Source organism: Callorhinus ursinus, unplaced genomic scaffold (assembly GCF_003265705.2).
Source record: "Callorhinus ursinus isolate GAN/ISIS: 27379988/994484 unplaced genomic scaffold, GSC_fseal_2.0 scaffold34, whole genome shotgun sequence".
NCBI lineage: Eukaryota > Metazoa > Chordata > Mammalia > Carnivora > Otariidae > Callorhinus > Callorhinus ursinus.
In genome coordinates, this window is record NW_027397096.1 from 635,864 (window position 1) to 650,911 (window position 15,048).

Here is a 15,048-nt window from a genome sequence, read left to right on the forward strand (position 1 = left end):
CACCTATCAGGAAAGACCTCCGGCAAGAAGCATCGGGGGCCTTACCTTGTCCTTTTGAGGGATGCGGGTTCCTCCAGCAGCTTTGGTGCTGGTCAATTTTAGAAGATTCGGGACCTTCCGGTTCTGATGCCAATGTTCAATCCTAAACAAGCTCTGAGAACGGCAGTTCTGGTCTTCCTTATTCTTTTGTAATACTTTCTACTTCCTCAAACCATTTTTACAAACACTATCTTGTTTCATCTCTTAACAGCATGGTGGAGTACATAAGCCAAGAACTAGCCCTGTTCTGGCAGGTAAGGAAACAGATTTGAGGTGGCCGAGTGACTTGTACAGTCACACAGGCTAGTAGCCTGGGAGCTTGGGGAGCTGCAATCAGATCTGACAACTACGGCAGAGTCCCCCAGCGTGTGTCACGAAGCCCTGGGGCCTGCCGCAGAGCTGGGGATCCTGACCTTGAGAAAGTTCCAATAGGAAAGGTGGAGAGGGAGCGCCCTGGATCGGTGCACAGAACGGGGAGAGGCTTCTTGAGAGGGGATGTGCTTCTGAGGTGGTAAGTCAGGCCAGGTCATCTGGGGAGTCCATGAGGGAAAGGAACAAGAGGAGGAAGAAGTCGGAGGTCAGTACTCAAAGAACCGGGTTCTAAGATGGGCCTGGAAGACCCTTGTCCTTATAACTACATCTCTCCCGGTTTAGGGGAAATCAGCCCTTTGCAGGCTGTCTCAGGAGGAAGTGGGGAGGTGAGGAAGAGGCTTAGCTATAACCCAGGCGCCGCCTTGTCCAACGCCCTGACCACACCTTCCCCACTCCCAGCCCCAGCCAGAGGAATGGACTCGACTTCTCTTCCTGGGAGGGATTATCCTTAGGGAAGGACGTGGTGGCCACGAATGTCTTGGGGTCCCCTTCTCTGAGGAAGCGCTAACTCAAGAAAGGCCAGACCCAAGTGCCCCTCCGCGGCCAGCCCCTTCACTTGTGAGATGCTGGCTCCCTCTGCTGGCAGCTCCAGGAAGAGCGGAGTCTCTCAGCTTTAGGGAAGGCCTAGGGTTAGGAGTCCCACTGTCTGGCACTGGGGACAAGGATGAAGCCTCTGCCCCTGACAGTGCTGACCCAGCATCACCTGAGGGCTATTGCTAGATCTTAAGGGTAGGCAGGAACTCCCCCAGCCCAGCTGGAGCCTGCCAGAGAGGGGCCTGTGATCAGAGTAACGAAAGTCCTGAGTAGGAATCCAGGTGCCTCTGTTTAGCAGCTCTGTGCGAGAGGGGCTTCCAGGGTTGGAGGGTCCCCGGGGGGGGGGAGTGTTCCTACTTGCACTTCGTGCTCCCCTTAATCTGCCTGTGGTGTTGCCCTCAGCAGACCGATCGCTGTGGCTGCAGGATTCCCTCTGGTCCTGGAAGCCCAGCTGAGGGGGTAGGGAGTGCTGACGATTGTGGGCCAAGAGGGAGCGGGGGGGGGGGGGGGGGGGGGAGTATAGAGGAACCGGGCCACTGCCAGGCTAGTTTAGCAGGGGCCTTGGTGAGCTTCTTTCAGGTGGAGTCACAGCACAGGAAATTCTGATTGTTCTAGGCAACAGGATGGGGGGGGTTGTGTGGGGGGGGTGCCTTGAGGAGCTTGTAAGGTTCCCTGGACCCAGATTTCCCCGTGTCAACCAGTTCTGTTGCTTTGGCAGCTCTGAGTTGCCCTAATGCCCAGAAAGCCCGTGTCTAGACCAGACCACATGCTGTGGCTGGAGAGCGCTCCACCTGGAGCCACTGACGATGGGGGGCCGTAGTCCTCTGGGGTGGGGGACGGCAGGTGGAAACCTGCTATTATGGCTGGGCCCTTTCCATGCCTCAGCCACCTTGGTCCCTCCTGACAGTGTCCTCACACCCCAGCCTGAAGCAGGCAGCCTGGAGGGCTCCGTGGGAGCCAGGAACCAGAGCCAGAGGGGCAGGGTTCTTCCCCACTGGCTGGAGGGCCCAGGACGCTCCTACAGATTCCCATTCAAGCACCAACTCATCATTGTAGCTGGTCAAGAGGGCAGGCAGGTTGGGGAAAGGGTGGGACAGGGACCTAGGTCCGGAGGCCGGACAGGTCATTGGTCGGTCTGGGACAGGACCCCTGGCTTGAGGTGAGGCCCCCCCCGCCCCACTGAGTACTCAGGGTCCTGCTGTCACACCTGCCCCTGGCCAGCCCACAGCAGAGGTCCCTCTCTCCTGGAAACTTTGGTTCTCTGTTCTCACCAACCTTGTCTTGCGGGGCTGGCCCTCCTTACAGCTCAATTGTGGAGCTTCTAGAATTTCCCAATACACAAAGTCACTCCCTGTCCAGTGCCAGCCCACAAGCAGGCCCCAGAGCCTCAGGCATTGCCAAATGCTGGGTTTATTGGTCTGTTAACACTGAAGAGTATAGTTTCTGAGCCAAAAAAACATACACACTCTGCTTCTCACAAAACCACTGAATCACTAAGGCAGGCACACAATGGCCACCATGCTTGGTGGCAGCCAAGGACTCACGGACAACAGGGGTAGGCAATGGGGCGGCTGGCCCCCAGACTGGCTGTGCAGTGCCCAGGAGAGGGGTGGGCTGGGGAGACTGTGCTGGATGCAGAAGGGCCACGGGGCCCTTTCCCGGCTTCTCAGATGCAGGGAGTCTCCAGACCGAAGGGACGGCTGCACAGGCCCTGGCCCCTGTGGCAGAGTGGCCTCCTCGCCCCAGGGCAAAGCCCCGGCCTCAGGTGTTTAGGGGCGGAGGGGGTGTGGGGACGGCACAGCAAGCAGCGCGCTAGGAGCTAGGCCTTTCCCAGCACCCCTGGGTGAGGCTCCTCCAAGGGCGCTTCTGGGCCTCTTGGCCTCTCCGGAGGCACCCTCAGCAGCCCGTGGCCGGCAGAGCTAGCCTTGCTTCTCACCAGGGACAAACAGGGGAGACCCAGGCATCCTCCCCTGCCCCCAGACCCAGGGCCTCAGCAGGTGCCTGAGATGGGCAATGGGCTGTCCCGAAGCGCAGGGCCTGTCCCTGAGAGGAGGCTGTGAGAGGGTTTCTTCCCCGCTCAAGAGCCCCCCTGGGATTCCTCTGCAGCGAGAAATGCCCCCACCGCGCTCCAGATCACCCAGCGGGCAAAAGCGTCACTTACACAGTTGTCAGGGAAGGGACTAATGCATAAAGCGAGAGCCAGGCGGTGAGAGGGGACCCGTGCAGGTGCACGTGGGTGCCCTGGGCGGGCCGGGCCGGGCTCACCGCGGGCGGCCAGAGGCAGTAGCAGCGCCGCTGAGGTGGGCTGCTCCTGCACCCGTTCTGGCTGCCCCCACGGGGGCTGCGCTGGGCACAGGCATGCCGCCTGCCAAGGGACTCGAAGAAGAGGTACAGCACGGAGTCCGCTGGCTCACATGACCCGCGCCGGCTGGGGCCAGGCAGCTCCAGCCCTGTTAACTCTCCTAGGAGAGGCCGAGGCTACAGGTGACAGGGGGTTATTCCCAGGTGTTGGAGACGGGAGCAGAGTAGGTGTCCCCCAAGGCAGCCGCTCCCTGAGGCCAACCCACCCCCTCCCTACCCCTCCCCGGCCTGAGGCATCCAGGCCCCTGACTCGCCCCCCTCGCAGGGCCAGCACTGCCCGGAGTCGGATCTCAGGCTCACAAGCACTTTGTTAGGAACTCAGGTGGGCAGGCGGGGCCGGCTGGGGGTCGGGCAGCCTCAGCAGCGCTGCCCTGCACCTCTCCCTGTGCGGCCCGGGGGCCTGGAGCCCAGGCCCTAGTTGGCCGCAGCTTCCCGGCCGCAGCCCTCACTTGTTCTCTATGAGCATCTGCACCTTGTGGACGAGCTCCCGGGCAATCTGCAGGATCTCCTGGGCATCGTGATGCTCAGCCCGTTCTGGGGGAAACACACAGACCCTGTGGGGTTGCTGGAGTGGGGGCCGGAGTCTGGGAGGAGCCCGTGGCTGCCCACCCTGCTGTTTCCACCTGCTTCCAGGGAAGGGAGCCCCTCCAACCCTGCCCAGGCCAGGAGTGGAGGCCCCCATGCCGCTGCTGGGGGCAGCCCGGATGGCCGGAGCAGCTCCTACCGTTGAAGAACTTGATGATATCGGTGAAGTCCATGTTGTTGTCCCGGATAATCTCACGGTAGGCCTCCACCAGGGCCAGGGCGATGAATAGGACAAAGTGCTCTGACGAGATGTGCCGGGCCGCCCAGATCACCTCCCACACGGCAAACACATCCTCATAGAGCAGCTCTGGGAATTGCAAGGGGCTAAGGCTGAGCCTGGCTCCCCACGGGTCTCTAGATGGAGCCAAAGGTGGAGACAGAGCTCCAGGGACCCCAGTCCTGGGATTCTCCCCATTACACAGAGCCTAGTCCAAGAGCCTCCTCCGGGCCCCAGGTCAAGACCCTGCCCTTCTCCTAGGTGACTGACTCCTTGCACACCGGGCTCGGGCTGACTTCACACTTGCACTCTTGTCAGCTGGAGCACCTCTACTTGTACAGGCTTTGCTGCTTGAGAAGATTTGGTTTGAAAACAGTTCCCAAAACCACTGGCTTAGGGTGATTGTTGGCAGCACTTGGGAGTCACCGAAGGAGCTTTTAAAATTGTGATTGCCCAGGCAGCCGAGCTTCCTACGTCTGGGGCTAGGTGGGGCCAAGGCACTGGCATTTCTAAAAGGCTCCCCAGGTGGTTCCAAAGTGCAGTTAGGGTTAGGAACCACTGACTCTGGCCGGGAAGGATCTCCCATGCCCTGACTACTAACCCACACCGCTTACCTCTTTTAAAATCCAGCAAGAACCAGCGGTAACAGAAGTAAAAGTGGGTGTAGTCTCCATTCTGATGCATCAGCTCGAACAGCTCTGAGTCCAGGATCTTACAGAAGTAAAGAAAGGGAGCGGGACTGAGCGCCGCTGCCTCTCCCGGCTGCCGTCCTTGCGCTCGACCGGGCCCCTTGGCTGCTCGGGCCGCCTGCCATCGCTCCCAAGCCCCTCTAGTCTCCTTGGGTGGAGGTTGCGCTCTGCTGCCCCACCCGTCTCTCTGGGAGCTACTCTTTTTGGAATTGTACCATTTTCTGGGTGTTTGATTCACTGTCAACCACACCGCTCACCAGAACTTTCATGAGCACAGTATTCACATGCTGACATTCCCCCTTGATTTGTAACATTGAAACATGGTTCTCAAATGAAAGACACTAAGCTTATATGGAAAGGGCATTGTTGGAACACTCCCTGGCCTCCTGTGGGTGATGGATGAGCCCAGTGGTGCTGGTCACGAGCCCACAGGCAGCTGCTGACCTCACCTGGATGAGGGAGCGCATGTTGGCAAAGTGGGTGTCCATGGCGCCCCCATTGGGGAAGTTCTGGCTCATCCTCTTCATGAGGTGGCTGAAACAGCTGTAGGCCAGCTGATCTGAGGGGAGACGGGAGTGAGGCTGGCAAGGCAGGTGACCCCAGGACCTCACTTCACAGGGGAGTCCTGTGCCCAGGGGACAGGGCTGGCTTACACCCCCACCCTTCCAGACCTAGTGGGGTCTTTTCCTTTCTCCAGCTTGCGTCAGCCCAATCCCAACAGCACTCTGGGAATGTGCTCTACCACCCACTCCCCCACCCCCGGGCTCGGTCCCTCACCGTTGTCCAGGATGACCAGGAGAGGTGCCAGCAGGTCGCACATGCCCTGCACATAACCCACGTCCAGGTGCTCCCACACGTAGCTGAAATGTCAGTATATGGTCACTATGGGGGGAATCCCTGGGGAGATGGTCCCTAGAATAGCCTGCCACCCAGAAGTCAGCCTTTCCATGACCCTGAAATACTGGGAAGACCGTGGTCAACAGCCCACGACCTCTGTCCTCGAGGCCCTCAGAGGAAGAGACCATGAACTGGCTGGGGCGAGGGCAATCAGCTAGGCTTCCTGGAGGAGTCTGGCTGACGCTGTGATGTGACAGACCTCGAAAAAGGAAGAGGGGTGGGCTGGGGGGCACAGCAGGGAAAGCGTTCCAGGCAGAGAGCGCCGAGTGTGATTCAGTGCGAGGGAGAGGAGCAGGGCACCTGCCGGACCTAACCGTTCCCACAGCAGGGCCCCTGCCTCCCACCCTGAACCCCACCCCAGAGTGGCACCTGCACATGATGTCTCTGAGCCTCTCGAGGTTGGGGGATGTGAAGTACCAGTAATTGCGGTCACAGCGCTGCACATCCTTGTCTATACGGTGCAGATTTAAGGCCATAGTATCCAGTAATTCTATCTGAAAGAGTGGGGGGCCCTCAGGAGTGAGTGGGGGCTGGCAGGGATGCCTATATAACCAAGGGACTCTGAGAACAGAGCCCTCCGGGGATGCTGAGGGATGGGCCCAGTGCCCCCTACAGGATGGTCAGGGCACCCCCCACCTGCCACCCACCAGCCCCCGTCCGCAAGCCTCCCAGGGTGCCAGGAGGGCCTCTGGGGCTGGCTGACACAGTGCCCGGGGAACGTCCACGTACGGTGTAGGCAGCAGTGCACACGGCCACCAGCTCGGCCCCTGCCTCCAGCTCGCTGGCCCGCGAGGCCTTGTGCGGGCTGGCGTCCTGGGGCTCGGAGAAAGCGCCGGCTGCTGGGACCAGCCCGCTGGAGCCTTCCTCCCCACCGCCATCCTCCTCCTCGAAGCCCATGCTCTGCCCCTCGTCTATGCTCGACTGGATGCCCGAGGTCACGGAGTAATTTCGAGAGGATGGCAGTCCCGAGTCGGGGGAGTCAAACTCCACGGACTGCTGCCGTTCCGCCACGGCGGTGCCCGGGGGCCCCGCTTCCAGCTCCTGCTCAGGTTCGGGTCTGCAATCTTCAGTGCCCGGGGGCCCTGGGGGCTCCAGGTCATCCACAGAGATAAATACCTGGTGGGGGTGAAGAGATGGTGGGGCTCACAGCCCTCCTCCAGCCCCTTCCCTCAGCTTGCTGTCTCCTTCCTGGGGTCCGAAGCAGGCCACGTCACGGCCTCCACACTGCGCCCCCACCCGGCTTGCCAAGCCTCCCCTTCTGACCCACACAGCCAGCTGGAGAGCCATCAGGCTCCAGGCAAGCAGGACAACACCATCTTTAGCCCTATCCAGCGCCCCGCCTCCCCCCCCCCCCCCCCAGGCCCAGCCTCTCTCTGGGGCCTGAGAAAAAGCTGGAAGCACTCCAGGATTCCCGTGGCGGATGCAGGGAAGGACAACTGGAGGCTCAGACACCGGATGGCCAACGTGAGCCACGTGTAGTTCTACAAACACCAGCAGTCACAAGGCTGCCTCAGGGTAGGAGAGCTGTGCACGACCGAAGGCCGCCATGGGCCCTGGTGAGCCTGCTAAGGCAGCCCGGTGGGTGGCAAGCTGGACGTGTGAGGAGAACAAGTTCTTCCTATGTTCAGTACTGGACGTTTAGCAGGAAAGACAGGAAATTTCTCCAGCAATTGCCTAATCAGTTACAGGAGCTTCACACAAGCTCAGGAAGGGGGGTAAGAAGGGCAAGGTAACCTGTTCTAGATTTAAAACAGCCTGCCACTGTCGACAAGTCCTAGGGAAAAGAAAAGAGACACATGCAGATTGTTCTGTTTTTCTATTTGGACTACATAGGGAAAGGGACGCTAAAAGGCGTTTTCACTTTGGCAAGAAGCATGAAGCATTGGGTTAGCATCAGGTAAGGCAGCACCGAGCCTCACGTCGGTGGCAGCAAGGAAAGCTACTGCTGCTCATGGGCTAAGCAGCGAGGGTGCTGGTACGGACTCAGGACGGCACAAAACTCAAAGCCAGAGAGAGAGAGCATGTTCACGAGTAGGGGAGTAAGAACAAGGCACGTGGGAAGGAGCACAAGGAATTCCCTTGGTAATTATATTTCTTTAAGTCTTGTTCCAGCTTCAGTTCTCTGTTAGTGTAAGGATTTAGTAAAGTAACAAGAATAGACGTTATCTAGAGAGACAATTTTAAAGAAAAAAACATGTAAGTTAATAAAAGAATATCCTTAAAATGGAAACTTCTTATCGTTTCTGGTTTGGCCCTGCAGCCGTGGTCTGGGACTCACTGTTCATCTAAAGGCCGGGGTGATGCCAGAAGGACTATGTAGGCTCTGAACTAGCCTATCAGTTCCACGTGGGGAGGGAGGACACCGTGGTGGGTGGGGGATGCTGCCAGTAGGCACCGACGGGGGCCCTCTGAGTGCTGTCCTGGTCTCTGACCAACAGCTCTTGGTGAAACCTCCACGGTCAGAGGGTAGCAGAGCTGAGAGGGACACCAGGGCCCAGAGGAAAGAAGTCATCTTACTGGCCGTGGACCTGGGATTCCAACCCTGGGCTGCCTGTTTCTAGCCTTGAGAGACCTCTCCCTGTAGGAAGGAGTGCCTCCCTAGATCCTGATACATCCTTCTTTCCCTGTTTGCCCATTAAACCAGAACACAATGTACTATCTCATTTTATTCCTGCAACACTCAAGAGACGGGGGCGGCAGGGGGGGCCGTCATCGGGCTTCTCAGCAGAAGAAAATGAGACACAGACACATTAAGCCACATTCTCCCAGTGACTCCTAGAGTTCGGGCTGGTGCTCAGGACTCCGCTTTACTCCTATAAAACGCTGGTGGCCCCTGCCCCCGGCTCCCCCAGGTCCCGTCAGGCTCACGTCATTGCTGATGGTGGAATCTCGGTGCACGAGGCGCTGCACGTGGCTGTCGATGCTGCTGCCCGAGGAGAACTTGGTGAGTGGGGCCGGCTGAGCCTCCCGCTCCCGCTGCCTCACCACCGCCTCGCAGGCCTTCCACTCCGCCAGCACCCGCTTGTACCTTGCTGCCACTGCCGAGTCCGCCTGTCTCAGAGCACACCGTGACCATGGAGTAGGGGACCCCGGGGCCCAGCAGGGGGGGGGGCACAGTGGGGCTGCCCTGCTAACGCCTTCCTCCGCCGAGTTTCCTTCCAGCTGGGGCGGCGCCGAGGCTGCAGAGGCCCCTTCCTGGGGTCCCTAGGCCCAGCTCCCCAGCTCCCTGCCCCATGGGAGTGCGGTCCCCTTACCTGCTCCATCTCTTTCTTGCTCATGCCAAACTTGTAGTGGCCAAGCAGAAAGGGCCAGACGTCCTTACGGATCTCATGCTCCACGCCTCCATAGTAAACTTGCCGTAGCAGCTCCAGCTCCTTGTAGTTCTGAGGGACCCAGGAAGTGAAGACCGTATAGCCCCCACAGACACCGCAGCCCAGCTGGGTGACCCTATCCGCCTCCCTCCCGTGGAGTGCTGAGGCTGGGGACAATGATTCCGTCACTCTGCCGAAGCCCAGGCAAACCCTGCTTTGGGATGGGCACGTCCTTCCTGCCCCAGATTACAGCTGGATGAGATCCAGTTCAACCTCCTTCCCTTCCAGGATAGGCAACGGAGCCCAGAGAGATGTAGAGATTTGCCCAAGGTTTCACAATAATGTGGATGCACACGAGAACCAGTCCAGCCCCCTTCCCATGAAAACCCACAGACCCAGCTGTCTGAGATTCTACCATGACCTGGGCCACCCCAAGGCCATCAGTCCCGAGCTCTACGACATTTTACTTGAATGCCCACCTGGTGTATGAGAGCTGCTCCTAGGGCAGGCTGCCCCTTACTCGCTGCTGCTCCCCGACCCCACCAGCCCCTTGACCCAGCCTCTGGCCCTGGCTCCCCAGAGTGTGCACCTTTTCGTCCTTCTGATACTTGCTCCACACATCCTTGGTGAGGCCCCCTGAGGCCCCCGGGGGCCGGGCAGGAGGGATGATGTTGTGACGCACCAGTGCTGACAGATGGGTCCGCACTGTGGACAGGTGGCGGCAGTAGGCCAGCCCTGTGGGGGGCAGGGGGAGCCAGGACCCATGACAATGGTACCTCCCCCAGCTCCCATCCCTCTTGGCCCCACCTCACCCTACACTCACAGCCATAGAAAGCCCGGGACACAATCTGCCTCTTCATGCTCTCACACAGCAGCCTGAGGGGCAACCTGTGGAAATAACCTGGCTCAGAGGGGAGGGGCTATGGCCCCTCTGGTGGGAGGAGGTTGAGAGAGAAGGACATTCTGGCCTGGGGGCAGGTAAGGTGCTTGGGCGGTGTGAGGAGGATCCAGAGCCCAGCAGCACCTCTGCGGGCTCCCTGTGTCTGTCGGTCACCCTAAGTAGACCTGCTGGGGACCTAGCCCAGCCCCCAACCACCCAAGGGACTTTGGGCAACTAACTTCACTTCATGTTAGTGAACCTTGGTTTCATGTGAAAATGGAGAGAACCATCTCAGGGTCACGAGGAGTAGCAGGCAAAAAATGAAGTTAGGAGGTAAAAGAGAACAGCCCTATCATCAGGCGCTGGCTAGGACCCTCACACAAATGCTGTTCATACACCAGTCCTGGCACATGGCAGATGCGCAGATACCTGGTGTGTGTCCTCAGATGTATAGCCTGAGGGCAGCGTCCATGTCCACACTGGGAAGGACAGCTCCTGCGTACTGAGTAGCTACTATGTGCCGGGCACAGCTCTGGGCGCTCACTGAGTCACACACCTCATTTTGTCCTCACCAGTACCTTAGGAAGCAGGTGGTATTATTCCCATTTTACAGATGAGGAAACTGAGGCTCAGAAACGTAGAGGCTCACAGAGACTCCGTAACTTGTCAAAGTCACATAGGTAGCAGAAGGGAAATAGAACCCAGGTCTGTCCAACTTGAGGCCACCCAGTCATACAAGTGCCACAGCCCCTCAGGGCAGAATGCGCACAGGCAGACCCAGCCACAGGGAGCTGGTGTTCTGGGCCCTGCCCACTCACCGGTCGGGGACACAGCTGCAGCGGCTGGGGGTGGCATATGGGGAGCTGCGGGTAGAGCAGAAGAGGCAGGAGGAGCCCTGGCTGCACAGGGACTCCGGGTGGCAGGCTGGCAGGCTGGGCCCAAAGCCCTGCATTTCGATCATGTCACCAGCATCTGAGGACAGGAAGGGGGCCATGGTCAGGGCCTGGCAGGCCTCCTCCCCACAAGCACCCTGTAGCATGCCCACCTCTGTGCCCAGAGCTGCAGCATGAAGTCACCCACTGGTGGAAAACCACCAAAGTGGCACCTGCCTGGTCCAGAGCCCAGAGATGGAAATGGTGGAGAGAGAGGGTGCCTGACACTTCCCACCCTCCACCTAGTCTTTCTGCGTGGGATAAAATACTTGGGCTGAGTTGTGGACACTTGTGTCTGTTCTCTCCATCTTGCTGTCAGCAATGGAATGAGCACTTGCTTTTCTAGAGGAGGAAAAAAGAGAACAAAAGCCTAAGCTCTCTAAAGCGCCGCCAGCTGGCTTGGCCCTTGACGGTGCAGCCTGGTCCTCCTGCACAGACTCTGAGATGGGTAGGAAGGTGCCTGGGACGCTGCAATGCTTTGAACCTCTCCACATCAGGAATCTCCACTGTTCAACGCTCCTGAGGATCCCAGAGCCACTTGTCCCGGTCGCCAGACCTTGCCCCTCGGAGGGTTTCAGACCCTGTCACAGGTTAAGGAGGAGCAGTGCTCCCCCACCCAGCGCAGGTGCCCTTGCTGGCAACTCACATGGGTTCTTCCTGAGTTCCCCATCCTCGCCCTGCCTGACTGCATTTGGCATGGTGGCCTCCTCCAACCACGCAGGTGAGCTGGCAGGAAGAGCAAAAGTCCCAGTGCTGTCAGGCCACTGTGGGGGCGGTGCTAGGCACCTCGTTCCCCCCCTCCCCCCGGGAGAAGGTGCCTGCTGCAGCCTCGGAAGACGCCTCCTTGGACACATCTACCCCACCAGTGGATGGAGCCTTCTCAGCCAGCGCAGCTGGTCTGAGTCAGAACTCAAGACCCTTGAGAGATCCCAGGGCCCAATTGGGGCAGGACACTGCCCACAGGGGACTCTGGCAGGTCCAGTGAGTCACAAAGACGAAGCAAAGTAAGGGCAGAAAGCGTGCGGACCAGGAGATGACGCCGGGAGGGAAGGGGAGAGCAGAGAAGAGGGAAGAGGAGGAAAGAGAGCTGCGTGTGTGGAGAAGAGGCTTTTCTCAAACAGCGTTTGGTCGTACGAATCCCAGCCTGGGCGCGGGCCTGCTAGGAGTCTGAGGCAGACCTGGGCCCGGTTTTTGTCAGAGCCAGACCCCAGCTCTGGGTGTGTCTTGGTGGGGAGGGCTGAGCTGAGCCCCCTCCAGTCCCCTCAGGGCATGCCCTTTCTTGGCCTGAGACTCTCCTTCTCAGACCCACAGCTGAGGTTTCTGTAGATATCTGGCCCTTCAGCTCCACCAGGAGGCAAATTAAGGGAACATACGTGGTGTGGAGGGGCTGTGGCTCCGGAAGCGAGGAGTTGCAAGCCATGCCCAAAACTGGGAAGAAGGGGGAGGGGACAAATGCAGGTGGGGTGGGGCAGGAGCCCAGCTCACGCCCCTGCAACAGGCAGGAGAGAGGCCAGTCGTGGGGGGGGGGGGTGGGAACAGGCCCAGCGAGGCAGGCGGGAGGCAAGGGGGGGGGAGGGGGGGGGGGGGGGGGGGGAAAGGGGGTACGACAGGTGCAGAGGATGAATGGTGGGCACATAGGGAAACAAGCTCAAGCCCAGAAAGTAGGGCCCAACCAAGGCAAGACTCCTGGGTCAATGCTCTTCACCTTAATTCTCCAGGAAGGAGCTGAACCAGCCAGCATTGAACACTGCATCTCTGAATTAACCCAGTGCAGACAGCTGGAGCTCTGGAGTGACTGGGTGAGGGGCAGCAGGCTGGAGGGGAGTGGGGGGATCTGCTGGGCCAGCTTTGACTCTGACTCTCTCCTCTGAGCATGAGGAAAGTTGGAAGCAAAAATGATCAGGGTGGTTGAACCCCACAGCCCCTAAGACTCCGAGTGAAAGGTGCCTGGCCTGGAGCAGAATTAGAGTGAACAGCATCTCTGCTCTGTGGGGAGGTAGCAGGGAAAGGAGGAGAGGTGGGGGGAGGGAGAGGAGAGTCTGGACACCCGCCACTTGATTCACATGCACAAGTCAAGCATGTGGCAGGCCTGAAAAGCAACGGCTAGTAGAACGGACTCAACAGTGTTGTCATTATGGACTGGGGTGGAGGTGGGGGCTCCCACATCAAATCCCCAACCACCTGCCAATTCTCCTCTCAGGTCTCCTCTCCTTTCCCCAAGTACTGGGGGCCCAGGGGCTGTATATTGGGTTGGTCTGGTTCCCGAGTTCCCCGAGAGGAAGCCCAGACAAGCCTCGAGGCCTCTGAACTCCATGGGCACGGGGGCTTCACTGACCCTGGAGGCCTCGGCCCTAAGACTAGTCGGGGCTGGGCTTCCTAGTGCCAACTCTGCCAAGACAGGGGCTCTGTTGGGACCCCCAGCCTCCAGCCTGATTATCAGTTCATGCAGTAAGAAAGGGATCCCTGACCTTCCTGACTCAGCCTTCCTACACTGCTCCAAGTCCCTTAACCTGTAAATAAGCATCAGCCCCGAGCCCAGGTTTGCAAGGAGTCAGACGGCGGGCTGTGTGCAGCCAAATTCAGAAGTGAGGCTCCCCTGGACTCCCACCCAAGGGGGCCTGTGGGTCCTGCCAGGAGGGCTACGAGGGAGACGAGGCACAAGGGCAGGCATGTGGTAGGTGGGGGCAGCTGCGAGGGCGGCGCTGAGGGTCTGCTGGATGTGTGCTAGGCCACAGACTTAGTTTCCCAGGGAGTGGGCTGGGCGGGGGACCTCACTGCTGATTTGGTGGCTGGGCTAAGGAACTGGGCTGTTTGGCAGAAGTTTGTGGAAGCATAAGGGGAGTGTCACATATTCTTAGATACCCTCTGTAGGGGCAGGAAAAGGGGAGAAGAAATTAATTCTGTGGCATGGGAATGGGTGGGGATAGGGAAGTTCCCTTAAGCTCCAAGAAAGCTGGCTTCATCCCCTTCATAACCAATTTTCCCTTGAGCATCTGGCCTAGACCTCTCAGGTCCCCTGGCCAATCACTTTCTGTAAAGAGTAGGGTTCTCCTCCTCTACCAACCTAACTCTATGCTAAGAAGGATGGGTGGTGGACAGAGGGACCAATGTGGAGGAACTCGGCACTGCGCAGGGTCGTTTACAGTGAAGGGACCTCCTCTGTCATCATGGACTCTGAGGTCTGCGAGGGTCGGAAACACCTGTTTTAGACCTCTGGCACATTTATTTCTAGATTTCATGCTCCAGGCAGTACCTGCTAGAGCCGTCAGCTCTGCTGAGTAAACCCAGCCCTGGGGCTCTTTCCATGGTGGCTCCAACACCTCACCTGAGCCACAGGACTCATTCGTGTGAGCTGTCCAGCCCCCATCCCTGCCCAGGAGGGGCCTGTACCTCTATCCTGTTTCTGTTAAGTCAGAAGTCAGAGGTCCAGGGCCGGGAGGCCAGTCTTCCCAGCCAGCAGGGGAGAAAGAAAGAGACAATGCCTCAGGTTGGCTAGCATGACCCTCAGGAGTGGGTGTAGTGCTTGGAAAGACATTCGGGGTTCCCCAGAGGCGACCAGATAGTCAGATCTTCCTACCAGAGGATCCTCACTCTCAGGCATGAAGCCCTCTCCCTTCCAGACTCACTGGGGAGCCCCGAGCCCCCTGCTCTTTGTACCATCCCCTCTTCTTGCCAGCGCCTCTTTCCGCCCTCCCTGACCTGCCTCCTGGTGGGGGACCACCCCAGTCCCATAATGCCAACACTGCCGTCCGAGCCCCTGCGGTGGGTGGCAGGTGGGCCAGGGGATGGGGCGGGGCAGGGGCGGGGCAGGGATAAAAACCTTTCATCGGATTGGGAGCTGTGAGGTTCCGCGAGCAGATCATTGAGAGCATCGCGTGCAGTTTATCCTCCTCTTCCTCATCATCGTCCACCGAGGCCGCGCGGCTGGCCGCCAGGTGGTGGTAGTTAATAGTGACTGCTCAAAGAGAACAGCGAGAGAGGCAGAGGCATGAGGACCCGGTGCTGGCAGGAGGCACCAGACTCCCTCCTCACAAGGAGGGGACCAGGGTCTGGGTCGCCTCGAACCTGCTGGGCACTGAGAACGGGCTGAGGGGGACCGAGAGCTCTCGGGATGATTACGGGGGAGAGTGTGGAAGAGAGTGAGGGGAAGGCGGCAGCTCCAGAGCTCCCCTGGAGGAGGCCCTGTCCAGGAAGAGCAGAAGACGGAGAGCTGACGGGGGGGGGGGGGGGG

General features: G+C 59.3%; 1 protein-coding gene across 8 annotated transcripts in view; it reads right to left on the bottom strand.

The window, feature by feature from the left end:
* The window catches only part of SGSM2 (small G protein signaling modulator 2), a 43,758-nt gene that overhangs the window by 6,909 nt on the left and 21,801 nt on the right, over nt 1-15,048 (bottom strand). For 2 of the 8 annotated variants that reach the window (XM_073879267.1, XM_073879272.1), the window contains 14 exons: nt 14,638-14,772; nt 10,704-10,857; nt 9,829-9,893; nt 9,595-9,740; nt 8,949-9,077; nt 8,563-8,745; nt 6,424-6,810; nt 6,064-6,188; nt 5,575-5,657; nt 5,247-5,356; nt 4,723-4,819; nt 4,031-4,198; nt 3,779-3,840; nt 453-569 (listed from right to left, as the gene is read on the bottom strand). In XM_073879267.1, coding sequence (XP_073735368.1) covers nt 453-569; nt 3,779-3,840; nt 4,031-4,198; nt 4,723-4,819; nt 5,247-5,356; nt 5,575-5,657; nt 6,064-6,188; nt 6,424-6,810; nt 8,563-8,745; nt 8,949-9,077; nt 9,595-9,740; nt 9,829-9,893; nt 10,704-10,857; nt 14,638-14,772 — 1,961 coding nt within the window. Of the gene's footprint in view, nt 1-45; nt 143-452; nt 570-2,337; nt 3,841-4,030; nt 4,199-4,722; nt 4,820-5,246; nt 5,357-5,574; nt 5,658-6,063; nt 6,189-6,423; nt 6,811-8,562; nt 8,746-8,948; nt 9,078-9,594; nt 9,741-9,828; nt 9,894-10,703; nt 10,858-14,637; nt 14,773-15,048 lie in introns of those variants that run through there. The other 6 variants (XR_012374387.1, XM_025851364.2, XM_073879270.1 and 3 more) reach the window with 6 other exon arrangements.